Genomic DNA, 16,296 nt, shown 5'->3' with positions numbered 1-16,296 from the left:
ACAGAAAGGTGTAACAATCAGATCGGTTTAATTTCTTCACAAATTCAGTCCATTATAAATTGACTTAAGAGTTGATTTTTGAATGAATCCAGCACTAGTGCAGCGAGTTGTATTGTATAAATGACAATCAAGTCAAAAAATATTAAACGGATTGTATCGGACACAGTGGCAAGTCAACAGAGACTATAAGCACATCGTCATATACCAAACAATATTTTTCCCGCAAAAAATAAGAAGAATCCTGAGGTTTCAATGGACCCAGTTCTACAGTTGTGAGTTAGAGTTAACTCCGAGTTAAAATCAGTACATTTTCAATGATTTAACTAGGAGTTGAATATCAACTCAGAACTGTGGAACTAGACCATGGTGTATTTTCTCTGAGAAAACCCAGAGAACACTGACCAACTTTACTTACAGAATCGCCACAAACCCTACACCCAATTTCGAAGATCCCCGTGATTTGTGAATCGTCCTATATTGATGTTGATATTTTATTGCATGCAAAACTTAAATATTCGTAATTATTTGGAGCAACAGAATAAAGTTCAAGTTCATCTCGTCATCCTCGGCCGGTAGCCACGACGGCGCCGGATGCAAGGAGTTAACATTTTTATGTTTATGTTTCGGGGCGGGTTTCAATTAATGGTATTAATGATATTCAATTAAATGTGTATGAAATATAGTTGATAAGATAGGCAGCAACGATATAAGCTTTCCCATGTAATGAAAACGTATGTCTTGATCACACGACTCTTAACATTTTATATTTGCGGCACCCGTTTAGAATTCGACTCGTTCCACAATGTCGTCTATAACGGTATGGACCATCGCGGTAACAATTTGTGTCATTTTTCAAGGTATGTCCCATCTTGGAGTAATCAGACTAATCATTCTGATTGCTCTAAGCAGGGAGGTGGGAGTTCACTCCCACCTCCCTGCTCTAAGGTACTCTTGCAATCTACCGATCCACCGAATTTACTGAGTTTAACAGGCCCGGTGCCCCCGACCTTTTTCTCAGGGGCAGTTCTATTTCAAGAAATGGCACTTTTCACCGTGATCACTTTCCTACAAAGGACACATCTATACGCGGTCTGATCTATCGTTCGCCCTAAACTAAAACGTCTCATTTTAAATGTGATGATGTTAAATATATAATTCTTATCTCCAATATTCAACAATAACATATTTACAAGTAGGCTACTTTTACGTAATGATTAACAGTACAGTTTGACCCTCAACAGTTTACCGTTTTGCCAAAACCAGAAAATAGTATCAAAATTTCGTAAAAAATCTTGACCCAATTTTTTCAACACTGGTGTCTTGAAGGTCACTTTTAAGGGGTTCATTCGCTAACCCACACCCTTGGCACAGGTCTGGTTTATAAGTACTATTCTATGCTTTGTGTTGTGTACTGATTAAACACGTTATCCTCCATGCAAAGATTCGACGGATGCCTTATCGCTAACGAAACGCAGATTGGATCAGTTCGCTAAGATGATTACGTTGAAAACTGGCCGACCTCCCCGAGATTTTGCCAGCTATGGAGGTTGGTGCGGATTTGGTGGCGATGGTACTCCTGTCGACCGAATCGACGCGTGAGTTTTGAAATGAAACTATCTTTACTCATCTGCGTGTCAAAAAATTAATGAAGGCAAAAAATTATACCTTTCGCTCTTGATCGGCCTGGTCATTTTCTAAAGTGCAAGTAAATTCGTAATCAGTTTATTTCAATAGCCGCCGGTTCTGTTATATAAAATTGATTTCAGAAAAAAAGTAAATGAATAGGCCGGCCGGGTCAACTTTTAAGCACAGTAGAAATGAGAGACAAGGTATCAATTCTTTTTAGCCTAAGCTTTGATCTAATCTATTCCTAAAGATGCTGCTTTTTGCACGACGTGTGTTATGATGATTTGACGGAAGATAAATGCAAGTCCAATACCGGGGTTTTGAACATCTATCTCATCGCGTACGCGTGGGGATCGTCCTCCGACGGTAACTTAACCTGCCGTGAGTAGAAATAAAGATCACTCTTTTATTATTATCATTATTTATTATTATTATTCTTTATTTACGAATTAAATTACATTAGAAAATTACAGATAATAATATGGTAGTGTAATATAAGTCGATGGATACGAGGAGAAATTAAATGAACTTGTAACTATAAAGCATGGCCCTGGCACCCATGGAAATCACACACGCACACACATGCACACAACCTTTCACCAAACTATCGCTCTTGGACAGGCACACGCATGAAATTCATGACAAGGCAGTGAAAAAATGACACATTTATCGAATTCAAAGCTAATTATAGGGAACACTGAAATACTCCAAATGTGAAATCCGAAGTAAAATTCATTCGTTATGAAAGCTAAAAATGAAAATCGATTTTTGTTGTTGTGAATTCTAACTTGACACGAAAATGCGCAACTGCTCAATTGTTTATCTGATCGAACCACTCGTAAGTAAGTCCTCGTCAATCGTGTGGACTGAATGATCGAAACGCGTGATTCGTTTTTAAGATTAGCAGTTATGTAAATATTTGTATATGAGGCCGTTTTTATCTACTTGGAGAACGGATGGAGGACAAAGGAAAAAATCGAAAGTTTTTTAGAATATTGTTTTGTAATAGGCGTCTTAAAATGAAAAGGAACGGCAAAAAAATGAAAGTAAGAATTTCTCATCATTTGAGTACTTTCCGCATAAAACCTCGGAGGGACTGCAGAAAAGAAAAGAAAAAGGAGTGAAAATTGTGAATTTGATTCAAATGATGGAAGTGATGAAAGAAATAAACTTTTTTTGCAAATCAGGAGGTTGAAAATTAAGATGAACATAACTTTCTCAAGTTACTACATTGAAAATCAAGGCGAACATAACAAAAGAATTTTGAAAAATTTTGGTGAAAACAAAAAGTAGGACTAAAAAAAAGAAATTCTTTTCTATTAACTTCATGATTTTTGTAGAATTCTTGCAGGCGAATCTGTGCACTCCAAGTAATTAAAAAGGCCTTATCTCGTTAAAACTTGACTGATCGAATTGGGGTTTGGTTTCTTTACACACAGACGATGATCCGGTCAAGAATCCGTGTTCACGCGCAATCTGTGAGTGCGATATCCATGGCGCCAAATGTTTCGGCGAACACAAGGATGAATGGAACTCGGCGCATAAATCCAACAGCTGGGTCGGGCTCGCTCTGGACAAAATCGTCGATGGTCTATCGAAGAGTCAGGTCTATACGGACAGGTTGCTCATGCAACTCAAATGGCTGATCGATTACTACGAATCTGGCGCTTCCATGTTGCCGTCGTTCGGTTTGAAAAAAATGCTAAAAGAAATCTTACACCCAATTGACTTTTCATGAAGAAAAAAACAAAGAATAAGAAAACTTGTTATCTTATTTTTCGTCTTTCTGGAATTTCTCGGTTTAACATTGAATATAATATCCTATAGTCGTTAATTAATGGTCGTTAAAATCTCATATCGTAGTTTAAGAACGAGTAAATATTGTGTTTAGCACGCGTTGAAATAAACCACGTTTTCATCTCCATTGATTTTTCAAGTGGAAGACGATGTATTGACGGATTTTACTTGACAGAGCCCGAATTTTGCATACACATCGCCAAATTATCCCCCGAATTGCTGCATTGCGTCCGATTACTGACGAGAAAATGCACCTCGACGTTACGGATGGTGGAGGTATCACGTGCTATCGTCGCTAGGAATAGTGTCCGAGTCATTGGCCGAACGTAGGATTCTTTCGTATTCTCCTTGCAGGTTTTTGTCCCTCAGGTAAACGTATTTTCGTGAGAATGCCAACAGCATGATGCACGCTAACGTACCAATGCCAGCCAGCAAAAAGAAATAGCGGCCCATGTGGCCGTGTTTCAAATCGGTTGGGTACCAATCGCCTGAAATAATAATCGACGACAGCATTTGATAAAATATCAATCCCCAAGGAAATAAGGAAATATGTGAGCGTTAAAACAATTTCTACATAATAAGAAAAAAAAACGTTTGTGTATAGATTCTTTGAGAATGAGGCCGAAATAGGGTAATAGGTAATAATCTTATATTTTTTTCGAAATCGTCGAAACTAGTCCACTTGTCGTACGAGAGATTACAACCACATGTAGCTGCAGCTTCACTGCAAATTTCATGAATGTCTTTTCTCGCCATTAATTTTTCATCTATTGTATTCCCAAATATCTGTATTTATCGCATTAAGTTTTGAACAGTAGTTCTTTATTAACCAACTACTAAATTTTACATTCTATATTCCCTTTCAGGGTTTCAGTGCATTCGAGCCCTGCATCATTCTGAAACCTCAGTCTAGTTTAAAAACATTATGTATTGATTGTCACATTGTACACGTTGTCGTAATTTATTTCTGAAATAAATTTCTAAAAACGATGTCCAGAAACTCTAACCTGATGCGGCCGAACTGTTATTTGTGGCCTTCATATTCATCAGAAAAGCAAGCAACGCGCTCACCCACGACCCGAGTCCCCACGAACAAAAGAAAAGTCCCATCAGAAAGCCGTGCAGCCCTGGAGGACTTTCATTATAGATAAACTCATAACCTGAAATGACAAGATTCGTTCTACACTAGTCCAGCGTAAAACAGGCTTAACGTGGACGATTTCGTGAATATTGATTATGGACTTACCAGAAACGAAAACGAATATTTCAGAAACCCCTTCGATGAAGTATTGGGGTATTTGCCAGAGAAGGTCAGGAGGCGGCTGCCCCTGCTGGATTCTCCAAAATCGAACATACTCGAGTACAGCGGCGCACATCACTCCAACGACAGCGATTATCTGTCCAATTGCTTATCAAAAGTATAAATTATTATAAAAATTGCGGATACGCAGCTGGCAAAATTTCCAAATTTCATAGCAGATACTTATCGCTTACCGAATCTGGCTAATGGTCGAGGAAGTCGTCTTCCACGTTTTTTCAAATGTTTTCCGATGAATAGATAGATCGGTATCCCTACAATTTTAAGACCATTGCGTTGGATTTATCTTAGAATATCAAAGGCTCTGGTGGATAGAACGAGTGCGGGAAGCTTATACCAGTACCTATGATTATAGCCGAGTTGTTCGCTACTGGTCCAATATATGGTGGAATAAACGCTCCACTGGTGGTCGTGTTGCCCAATACTTCTAATTCACTAGCGTACGTTGCAATGCACTGAAATAATGGAAAAATATCTGTGGAATAACTTCTAAGTTTCAAGCTTAGTTCATTGTTCCAAAGAAGAAATAAAATTTTTTCGTTCATAATGAAATGATATCAATATCAAAGCTGGCAAATTTGTGCATAGCAGTCCTAATTCAAAAAGGATTTGCATCGATTTTGTATCTGTTACAAATTCATAATATCGTTGAAATAGTCGCATTCAAGTATAAAATGATATCGTCACCGATAATATTCAGGTTACATTTGCTACAAACTCACTCACGTTCCGTGGTCTATTTTCGTATAATGCGTTTACTATGCAAAAACGAGTGTCTATCTTGAAATCATATTCAATATCCGCATAACTATCAAAAGCTGGCTTACTAAGCGCCGAATCACGTGTGAACGCAACTCGCAACAGCGCGGTAAGTGCGGTACTTCGTAAGCTCAGCATCTCGTGTGAACGCCGTCAATATCCTTGGCCCAGTTACCTTATATCATTAAATGCATCGTCTTTCCAAACTAAGGGGGTTTTCCCGACTTAACAGGTTATCAGGGTTTTTTTAGACCAACGAGCTCTAATCGTAGTAAATACCTGTGAGAAGATAATATATGACGTCATAACCACAGACGATATAACTAAGGTCACGTGATAGATATGTTTCAGAACGAGTTTATTCCGGCAACTAAACAAATCATCCAGTGCTTCCCCTACAAAAAAAGTAATTCAGAATTTTCAATACGTAATCGCTAATCAACTACGTTTGAAAATTTGATCAACTAAATAAAAAAAATTACATTCGAGAATACAAAATGCTATACAATTCCCAAAAATGATGACCAGTATTATATATGAATCGATTAAATTCGTACAGATATGATAACGGGTTTACGGTACGTGCAATTCGTTCTTACGTTCTATTTTGGGAATCTTTAAGACAGCACGGCCCGATATAAACAACGGAATATTTAGGAATGCCATTATTCCCATCGGAATGCTCATCACTTCCATCGCAGTCATTTGGGAAGTTCGGTATAGATCGCGAAACACCTCTGCCAGGCACGACCCAACATTCGTCGCAAAATAATACCTATTTTTCAGATTCAAACGATTACCGAATTGATAAGCGAACGAAATATATCTAATCCATAGTTTCTTACCATGCAAAGAAATCGTGTATTGCAACTTCACCTTTGTGTTCGACTTGCTTTGCCCCTAATACCGGAAGAGCGGCGTTTACTAACGTCATACATATTGCTTCAAAGATCGCGAAAGTGTAAAATAAAGCCTTTTTCAGATTTGCATTCTGTATATAAGATAAAAACATCTTTTACATCCTACCTACCGGCACGTTATATGTATTGAAAGCCACACTTTGTGTTCAAAATCGGTCAGAGTGACAGCCGAACCCTGATTTCTTCATAATTTTATTTTAGCAGCATCATATCTGACGCAGTTGAATTAAGATAATTACGCTACTGATGATACTTACTGCGGACTGATCGTCGATACAAATACCCAAACCCAATAGAAAGCCAGCTCCTTAAACCAGAAATGTATGAAATTTTGAACGAACGAACGAACGAACGAACGAACGAACGAACGAACGAACGAACGAACGAACGAACGAACGAACGAACGAACGAACGAACGAACGAACGAACGAACGAACGAACGAACGAACGAAATCAATTGTTTTCAACCTGATTTGACGATATTGACTAAGTCTTAACTTACCGACGAGTTGCGCAAACAGGCCTGCGCAAACAACTCTGTGATAATTGATCAGAGATTGACCCAAGCAACCACCAACCATGGAAAATATATAGCATGAACCTAGAGGAATCGGGAGATAAATCTAATCATTGAAGATCTAAGTTTTTAATCAATCTGTAACATTGAAAGTGTGGTTATTACTATTTTTTCTTTTTAATTCATCACAAGTTGCTAATGGCTCTTATAAGTTAAATTAGTGCTCTTGTCTTATAACGATATAGCATAACGATGGGATAATGATTTTAAATCTGTACATTACGTACCTCCAAGCATAAGGCTGTAGAAGACAGCGTGAGGAGAGTCGAAACCCATTTCGTTGACAAAGATCTGTACAAGACTGTACGAAATCGCATAAAACGAATATTTGACAACAGCTATTGTGGCTAATATAACGAAGAACGCCCAACGAGTAACTCTTCTAGTGTTAATCGCTGCTGAATGCATCTTGGTCACCTCAAAACATCTACCCGCTTTACAAACGTTTATTAAAAATCGTACTGTTTTCCAAAGAATTTTCTCTCAACCGATCTATCTTATATCGTGTGCAATGTGTGTCAATTTTGGTTCCACGGCCTAGGAGCCTTGACCCCTGTTTGTTGCAGTTAAAAAAGTGTGGTTGGTGCGTCTTCGATACTGTCCTAAAATACACACGTACGTAGCTCTTCCTTTATTGCATTCTCCGCACATAAATCCACTGACGTAATCGCGACGATGTTTACATTTACAGGTGTGAGATGAATCCTTTTCAGCTTCTTCTGTAATGACAGTATAAGGAGTCATGATTAAATACATATTGAAGAACTGTTTTTCATGAAATACGCAACCTCTTATCAACTAATCACGGCTTTACTGTAATTTGAATTCGTATCCACGTAGATATTTAGTAGATATTTAGTATGTATACTAAATATCAGAAATAATAGGGTCATCCATAAATGCATGCTTCATCCCACATGAGTGCATTTAGACCACCGAAATCCCTTGGAATCCTGTCAGACTCTGGATCGAGAGATAGAAAACTGATTACGTTCGAAATATTTTTCTTTGTATTAGCCAGTTCCAGGACGTACAGTACGTCAACATTATGATCAGTGTCTAGAGCGATAAATAGATATCTATTCAATTCTAACATCAAATAGAGAATTTAATGGCTAATTATTTTCTTCGTATCACTATATACCAGTTATATGTTACTCAGTATTAATGGAGGGCTTCAGTTCATAATACCGGTAATAGCTTCAGCACTTTGTTAGTCTAGATCGAATGTAGTTTAATACATGTATCTAGAGTCTTCTGGGTATTTTATTTCATGTTTCGTAGCGTTGGAGAATTATGAACTCGGTATCATATCGGTGAATTTAGAAAAAAAAAATGTACGTTTACAACACAGATTTGTTTTCGAACACGAAAATATTTCAAATAGCTTTTCTATGCCCGACAGTGGCAGTCATCATTGGGTTCGAATTCCGTTGAAATAGAACAATTTTCTTGTAGGGCCTTTTTATATGCAGTCATGTCTCGATACACCGCCCTCCGATATACCACCAGCCTCGTTTCTGGCCAACAATTTTCAAAATACGGAACGCCTCTCTTATGAATTTCAAAATAGACATACCGGTAGATATATGTAATACATTGACGTATTAGTACCAGCCAAATCAAGTTTTAACCCCCGACAATAAACAATTTTTCATTTCTATTTATAGCGCCCATACGTTTACATATCAATGATGCTGACGCGGGGGTTTTTGTTGGGCTCCTTCCTCCTGTGTTTTGCCCCTTTTCAAAACTTGTTATTCAGCGAAATAAAGATTTTTTTCACCGGTCCTCATTCATGTCTGCCAGCTATGAGTCAACCGCTGAACTGTGTTTCCTTGACTGTACGGGATATTCTCAATTATGTATCGGGGTGTATCCAGGAAGAAAGACACTCTAAATATTTGGATGGATATATGAAAGCTGTGGGTACTGGAGTTTGTAATGGGTATTGTAGTGTGATCTGTGTGCATTTGTGGCCAGCACACAGATCACATTGTTCAATGGGGTTTGGTCCAGGACTCGCGAGATTTTCAACAACACGGAAGTAACGTGTAATAAATAATGACTTGAATTGCATGACTACCTACCACCCCTCATTATTGTTGGAAAACTAAACGTTCGGCACTGACTAAAAATTAGTAATAACATTTTAGAAATGGCAAGAATTTTAACTTAGGTTCTATCTCATTTTTATTTTACAATTGCGATTGGTATAATTTTTTTTTAAACGGCCGTTAAGGCTTCATGTTTCGTCTGCAATTCACTGCAAATAGTTACGCAACTACGCACATTTCAGTGTTTTTGGCAGCTGTACACTCAATCGGCACCGTTCGTGACTAGCTTCACTGCGGAATTATCATTAATTAACATCGCCATATCACATCATCAACTTATATTGTGCCTTAAAACCCTAACAGCCGAAATAATTGAAATGCACACACGATTTCTATCATTGAAAATTGAGAGAGTGGCCATGTTTGTGTTTGGCCATGTTTGCGGCGGAACCGCGCGGAGTGGGGCCGATACGTCTAGCAATGAGTTGAAGCTAAGCCTAATGGGCCTGTTGTCATTACCATCAAACATTAGTAAAATTTATCAAACATTAGTATCAAGCAATGTGCCTCTTAATCATAGGCACATTGACAGTGGTCGATTGGTGGTGTGGATTGTGGTAGATGTACCGCCAGGGTTGCAGTATTGAGGAGCGTCCGAGTACTGTTATTCGTACTCTGGTCATCGCCATATTGTTGGGCCATGACACTTGAATTTGACAAACTCTTCTGTCCCATTGAATTGACTATTCTAAAGCTACAACGAAAGGGACAGCTTCTTCACATCGTCCTCGGAACAGGCTCGATATTCCCTATTAAGCCGTAATTAAGCCCATTAAGTCCAGTTGACAGCCGACACACACGAGACACAAGACACATAAAAACAGACATACAGTGATTAGACGAGACAATACACTTACAGCTTACAGCATATCATATACAACACTGAATTGGTTTTACCTTGCGGGCTATTTCAACACAAACTCGGTTCACAAACTAACGAACTCGGAATCACAGAGGATCACGGAAGTAAAATACGGAAGTAAATTCGGTTCGTACCGTTCCAAGTAAAGTCAACTGACTCGAAGAGCGGGAAATTAAACGCAGATACATGTATGCAGATATTTTCAAAACTATGGGTCATCTACATCCTTTATCGGATACCGCACTAATATCGCATAATCCCTGCGCCATACATATTTACACTAGATAATCGTATAATCACAAATCCGTGCGATCCTAGCCTTGAAACTACATAAACAACCGAGTAAAAAGGAAATCTACGATAAAATGCGTCTTCACTTCATGCATGCGCATCAACCTCTCTATATATGAACTATATATGTAATTTATCGCAAGTAAATAGTTTTTCCCATTTGTTGAATTGTGACGAAGATCAGAGTTCACTTTACTTTGCTCTAATCGCGGACCTATTTACCCGGCCATTAACATTCGTTCTGAAAGATAATTCAACGCAGGCTTGTCTTACAGGTAGCCTTAGCAAGATGAGGCTTGGGTAGACATCCTACGCACATCTCACCTGGTTTTCCGGATAATTCTTATCGGGAATTTTCCTACTGGCCTTACTGGCACATGACAGTAAGGCCAGTTTGAAAATTCGAAATTTATCAATGATAAGGCATATCAACTTACAGGACATCAGCTTGAGCAACAAGGGGTACACCATAGAAACCACCAAATTCTAAACGGATCAGAAGGCCCCTATATATCATGTAACTAAGTAGTGGTGGATGGAGATAGCAGAATGACACATTGTGACATTAACCAAAACCTAATAGAGAATTGATATGTCTAGATGATAAGGGATGATAATTATGTGGAGAAAAACCAGTATTTAACTTATCAGATAAGTCTATTTTCGAAAGTTTACAGATGAGGGTTGATTCCGGTAATATGTGTCTAGTATACTTTGTTTTTAGTGCCCAGCTGCCCTGGTAGGCTGTTTTAAGGAACCCTCTTAAAGAATTAGAGTCGTTGTAAAGCAGCAGGGTATATATCATAACTACCATGTCGGGCAGCTTAAGATCTCAGAGACACGTGAATGCGGGTTTTACGGAATTATCAATATTATCAATAAATCGCGTTCAAACCTGGGACCCCCGTTCTATCCTCTAGCCAGCATCCAGAAAACTTACGAGTTAGTATCAATAAACCTGCGATATCACAGCTACACTATCCCTATCGCTAGGACGGGGTTTGAACTCTGGACATCCTGGTTATTCTCTAGTCATTCAGGAACACTCAGAATATTACTTAAGATGTTTTTGAATTGATTTGTAGATTCTTCACTTACATACATTATGATCGTGCTCTTAAAAATAAATAGCTTTTATAAAAAGAATTAAAAGCTTTTACGGGTAAAATACATTATCTGCGTGAATTTATTTTATCTATTGATTTTATGATATTCATAAGTAGACTACTGTGCGTCAGTAGGTCTGTTGTGTGAATCACAATGAATCTTACTCGGGCGCATTTCGGTCGACCTTACAGCAGTTACATCGTTCTGATGTCTGTCGAAAATGAGCTCGGTATCCACCGTATGGTATCACTGGTTGTTCTACCTATCGTGTTCTTGTTAGGAGCCTTCGGAAATTCTGCTACTTTCCTGATAATGATAAGTCGCAGATTCCGCAGTTTGTCTTACGCTAACTATCTGATCGTTTTGTCTCTCAGTGACTTTCTAGTTTGTATCAGTTTTACGCTGATGCCTGTTTTACAGTTTGTTCTCTTGCGTCTAAACACCGGTCCGATATTCGTGATAGATTCACTGATCAGTTGTAAAACCTATGAATTCATGATGGGATTTGCTGGAGCCAATAGTTCGTGGTTAGTAGTAGCAATATCTCTCGAACGTGCGGCAGTTGTGTTCTTCCCGTTCACATCTCGTTTGATATGTACACCGAGATTCGCCCGATGCGTCATTGTTTGTATTTTTACAATGAACGCCTTGTTAACAGGGGTTCATCCAGTCACAATACTGAACATTTCCGACCGGCTTCTCGGATGTTACTACGAGCTATCTGACCAATTCGTAATTTTCATCACTTATGTCGCCTACGTTTATATTATACCTTTAACTTTGATAATCACTTCAAATTCTGTTATAATAATTCAATTGTTCAGAGGTTCAAAATTGGTTTCGTCTGAACAGAAAACTACCAAATCAAAACGTACAACAATAATGCTCGTAACAGTTTCACTCGCATTTGCAATGTTCACACTACCAACATCATTCACTTCATTTTTACCGATATCTATTGGACAGAAAGAATTTCTCTTAGACATTTTCACACGATTCCATTTGTGTAATTACTCCATCAATTTTTACATCTATCTTTTACTCGGACGAGAAATACGTGAATATTTCTGCATGAAAATTATGTGCATCAATCGTTGAATTCACCGTGCGTTCCGAACTCACGTGATCATCCTCTCTCAATCTTCCTTGATGGGATTGTAAATTTCAAATCTTTCCTTATTGACTGCCTTTGGCAAGTGGTGGAGACCGGTATATACGGAGCTGTATAGTCTTTAGAACGAGTTTGCAGTATCAGGCTTGGTACGATCAAATTTCAAGCTAAGAACTATTCATTTCACGACCAATAAAACAGACGCGACGTTCCTTCCAAATCCACCAGTTGGCTATTTTGTGACAAATCTCAACGCTGCGCGCACATGGGACTCAGCCCCCCTCCCCGTCAGCCTGGAGCAGCCCAACGGTCAATCCACAGCCATTATTGATTCGGAACTTTGGTATGGGCCACAAACTAATTTTAAGATAGGGTTTCTTCCAATTTTGAGCTTTCTAAATAAGATTCATCTCGTTTCGATAACTTTTGGTGGATTTGTTGATTAGTTGAATGTTACCCAGTTGTGTTACCCAGTTATTGAATAGTTATGGTATGTATAGTGTTTATACGGTATACTGACTTCAGTCTGTTATAAGTGTGAATGATTCAGTGTTTATACTTGACTTACCCCTATAAACTGTACCTATATAAATATCTGTTGACTGACCACAGTGAGTCCCAGCCACAGTACTTTAATAAATGTACGTGCTTTGTAATATTATACGTCTGGAGTCGTCGTTAGTTTTATGGGTTTTAGTTCGACCCTGGAGCTTGGATCCGAAAAAGAATTGGGTATTTCGGCCCTGGAGTTTCATCCGTAACATGAAGATTAAATTGTTTATTCTATATCCTAGTTGATTCTAGTTTATCTATCCTGATAACTTTTATTTACCAAACAAAAAAAGTCGTACACTCGCGTCAGATTTTAGGTGCATTTGCTTGAAATCGGTTTGCACTAACCGGTTTACATCGGTTTACTATTGCGTCATATACCGGTTTGCTGTCGAGTGAACAAATGCGACAGAACGAAAAGAGTCAGCTGACCGCAGAAATCTCCTTACGGCCATGTTGAAAAGTCGGTTTGATGTTACAATCCGCTCGCAAAGCGGTTTAGTCGGCTTGCGCAAACCGTTTAGGTTTACGCCTAAACAAAGACGCTAGTTTATGGAAACTGGTTTGTAAACCGGCATGAACTAAGACAATTTTCCCACAAACCGTTTCGGTTTGTGCAAACCAGTTTCAAACAAATGCGTCTTAGACTAGATAGGATTGGACAAGCACCAGTCTATCGAGGAATTCGACAGGGCGGTTTCTCTCTGACGATGGCCCAGATCGAACGGCTCCGATTGCAACAATACATCGTTAGAATTCGATGCGAGAAAGGATACCTTTTCTCGTCGATATTATGAATAATCGGTCCCTCTCGGAGCCTTGTCGGCCCTTGCTGATTTCAAATATAATCAAATATTGAATGAATTACACTGAGTGCCTCGTAACATTCATATTTAAAAAAACCCGATTATTGTATGACTTTTTTTTGGGGGGGGGGGGGGGAATAAGGATGATTGAGAAACTTGAGGCGTTTCGCGTATGCGGCCCGGCGGTACGGTACTGTCTATTCGAACTTTTGACTTCTGAGAGCATTTCAGGCCGAGTGGCCTAGCTAAGTCATTTTTTGGAAGATACCTGTTAGGAGTCCAGAAAGGACTGGCAGTTGAACTAACCTTTGGTTTTTTAATCCATTCTAGCCGATGATCTAATTCACCCTAAGAGGCGAATTTAGCTTCTGCAGATAGCGACCTGCCCTGAGAAGCGAATTTAGCTTCTGCGGATAACGACCTGCTCTGAGAAGCGAATTTAGCTTCTGCAAATCATCCTGCTCTGACGCGAATTTAATCTTCTGCAGTTATCGACCTGAAATTATCAAAATGCCATTGCAAAACAAGAAAATAAAAACACTGACTGTAGACATTATTCAATTAATGGTCAAAAGCTTTCCTAAAAAGGTGTTTTGAGGTATGCGTTTAAAAGAATCGACGGATTCCCGAATACAGTAAAACACTCCATCTCAGCGGAGCGATATACTTTATTTAGAAAGTAGGCCAGCCCCTTCAGTAGTTCTTTTATTACGTAAACTGTCAGTAAATGGTAAACAACTTAACTTCGTTGCATTCAATGGTCTGAAAACGACCAGTTTATTTTCATGGCGGCATCATCGCAGCATAGGAGCAGTGGGGATTCAAATTGTTTGCTATTAGTTTTCGATCACTGTTTATTCCATATGCCGGGTGTATAAAGGTGACGTCGCATCAGTGTTTTATCACTGATAACTTCGACAATTCGAAATGTTGGCTAACACTTGTTAGCCGAAACGTCGCTCCTCAAATGTCTGATATAGTTTTCAATCTTTGCTTCGTTATTGTGGGATTTCTCTCGTTGAGTCAAAAGTTTTAATTTGTTTTATAAAGGTAATCTATTTCGTCGAATAGTGCGTTTGATAAAGTGTTTTAACGATTAAATTGAATAATTCCCATGGATATTTCGCGGCTCCTGCAACAACACGGATATTCTCCGGTTTGAGCACTGCCGAGATATGGATGCACAGATTTTGATATTCTCGGAGCTATCCGTTATTGCATGATGGCGCCACTTTCCGGTTGGTTGAATTGAATTGATTGCGTGGATAGAAAAACACCGGTTAGGTGTCGTCTTCAAAGTGTGTTTTTTGTATTCAGCTGTTTTATACAAACAATCAATGCTCTGATAATCTTTTATAATCTGCGATGGGATCCACAAGATTGTACATTTTCCATTGTCAATCAGCAAATAAAATGTGAAAATAGGCATATTCGAAAAACTGAAATTCAATTTAAATCTATTTATTGACCTATGATGAGTTTGTGAAACTACTAGATCTAGCATTTGGTGAAGTGATATTGACAGAATAAGCGTTATTTCTGTTCTATATTGTTTCTATAACCATTGAAATGCAATAATGATTCTTTTCATAAACTGAATGTGGCCACATTTTAGTACAATTGAATAAATGGATTAGACTGTGTGGTGACACTGACAGCACACGGCCCACAGCACAGTCTCGGCCCAAAGGCGGCTTGTATGATATATTGGTCGACTCTTGATGATAACCGCTATCCCTATGAGAATGACCTTGTCTTTATTGCATTGTCTACTACAAAGGAAACCTTTCTAAGTCTACAGTCTATAATCACTAACCAAAGCCTATATGAGAACAGTTGTAGGAAATATAACTTGTCCTATCCTTGCAATTCGTCCTATGATCAGTCTGCTATCAATTTTTCAGGGTCGAAAAGTTTCCAGATAAGAAAAATTGCAGACTTGAATAAGTTACGACAATTCAATCGTATCTTAGTTAACCTTTAAGTTATTAGGCTAAATTCACTGTGATTTTTCACCGTGTAACAACGACTTAACTCAATTTCATTCATCTGTTCGACAGGTAGAGGAAGAATGCCGACAAAACTGGTTCAGTGGATAATCGTTACGACTGTGTTTATCGGTGTATGGACGCTTGCAGTCACCACAGATTTGTTTTCCCTGACGCCCCGCCAGTCGGATATCGTCATCGCGTTGCCGATCTATCTGCTGATGACGTTCGCGTGTTACTCGCTGGCCGTCGTCGGATATCGCGTCGCCACGTTCAACGACTGCCCCGAGGCCGCTGAAGAGTTGCGTCGACAAATCGCCGAAGCGAAAACCGATTTAGCGAAAAAGGGCATAAAATTCACGTGATGCATCTGGATTTTGGTCGGTTTGAACATAAAAAATCATTTTACGAAACTTTCAATGGCAAAAAATATTTGGTATTGTTTTTATCACTCGATTGGGTATA

General features: G+C 38.8%; 2 protein-coding genes across 7 annotated transcripts; one reads left to right on the top strand and one right to left on the bottom strand.

Annotated features, from left to right (window-relative positions):
- Positions 1-2,069: 2,069 nt before the first annotated feature.
- LOC141903654 (solute carrier family 15 member 3-like) lies at positions 2,070-10,270 on the bottom strand. 4 transcript variants are annotated; one of them, XM_074791870.1, is made up of 12 exons: positions 10,256-10,270; positions 7,225-7,716; positions 6,923-7,021; positions 6,678-6,727; positions 6,346-6,491; positions 6,100-6,275; positions 5,780-5,895; positions 5,085-5,196; positions 4,918-4,995; positions 4,670-4,831; positions 4,431-4,583; positions 2,070-3,911 (listed from the first exon to the last, which is right to left on the bottom strand). In XM_074791870.1, the coding sequence occupies exons 2-12, from the start codon at positions 7,403-7,405 to the stop codon at positions 3,703-3,705; spliced, it is 1,482 nt and encodes a 493-aa protein (XP_074647971.1). In that variant the 5' UTR covers positions 7,406-7,716; positions 10,256-10,270; the 3' UTR covers positions 2,070-3,702. The 4 variants fall into 4 exon arrangements, with proteins under 4 accessions (XP_074647971.1, XP_074647968.1, XP_074647969.1 ...); XM_074791867.1 differs by lacking the exon at positions 10,256-10,270 and adding an exon at positions 10,012-10,248; XM_074791868.1 differs by lacking the exon at positions 10,256-10,270 and adding an exon at positions 9,972-10,023.
- Positions 8,815-16,196, top strand: LOC141903656 (dolichol-phosphate mannosyltransferase subunit 3-like). Of its 3 annotated transcripts, none has more exons than XM_074791875.1 (2): positions 8,815-8,922; positions 15,904-16,196. In XM_074791875.1, exon 2 carries the CDS (start codon positions 15,915-15,917, stop codon positions 16,194-16,196), a length of 282 nt encoding a protein of 93 aa, XP_074647976.1. In that variant the 5' UTR covers positions 8,815-8,922; positions 15,904-15,914. The 3 variants fall into 3 exon arrangements, with proteins under 3 accessions (XP_074647976.1, XP_074647974.1, XP_074647975.1); XM_074791873.1 differs by lacking the exon at positions 8,815-8,922 and adding an exon at positions 15,086-15,141; XM_074791874.1 differs by lacking the exon at positions 8,815-8,922 and adding an exon at positions 15,091-15,122.
- Positions 16,197-16,296: the final 100 nt, after the last annotated feature.

The sequence above is a fragment of the Tubulanus polymorphus genome, chromosome 4 (genome assembly GCF_964204645.1).
Source record: "Tubulanus polymorphus chromosome 4, tnTubPoly1.2, whole genome shotgun sequence".
In the NCBI taxonomy this organism is placed as follows: domain Eukaryota; kingdom Metazoa; phylum Nemertea; class Palaeonemertea; order Tubulaniformes; family Tubulanidae; genus Tubulanus; species Tubulanus polymorphus.
Note: the sequence above shows the minus strand (reverse complement) of the source record. Positions and strands in the feature narration are given on the sequence as shown.

What these genes read in the sequence shown, in the direction of transcription:
- LOC141903654 (XM_074791870.1), bottom strand. Translation starts at nt 7,405, where the DNA reads ATGCATTCAGCAGCGATTAACACTAGAAGAGTTACTCGTTGGGCGTTC. An exon ending in ATACACGATTTCTTTGCATG is followed by an intron (nt 6,276 to 6,345) that starts GTAAGAAACTAT and finishes TCTGAAAAATAG; the next exon opens with GTATTATTTTGCGACGAATG. An exon ending in TAACAGTTCGGCCGCATCAG is followed by an intron (nt 3,912 to 4,430) that starts GTTAGAGTTTCT and finishes TTATTATTTCAG; the next exon opens with GCGATTGGTACCCAACCGAT.
- LOC141903656 (XM_074791875.1), top strand. Translation starts at nt 15,915, where the DNA reads ATGCCGACAAAACTGGTTCAGTGGATAATCGTTACGACTGTGTTTATC.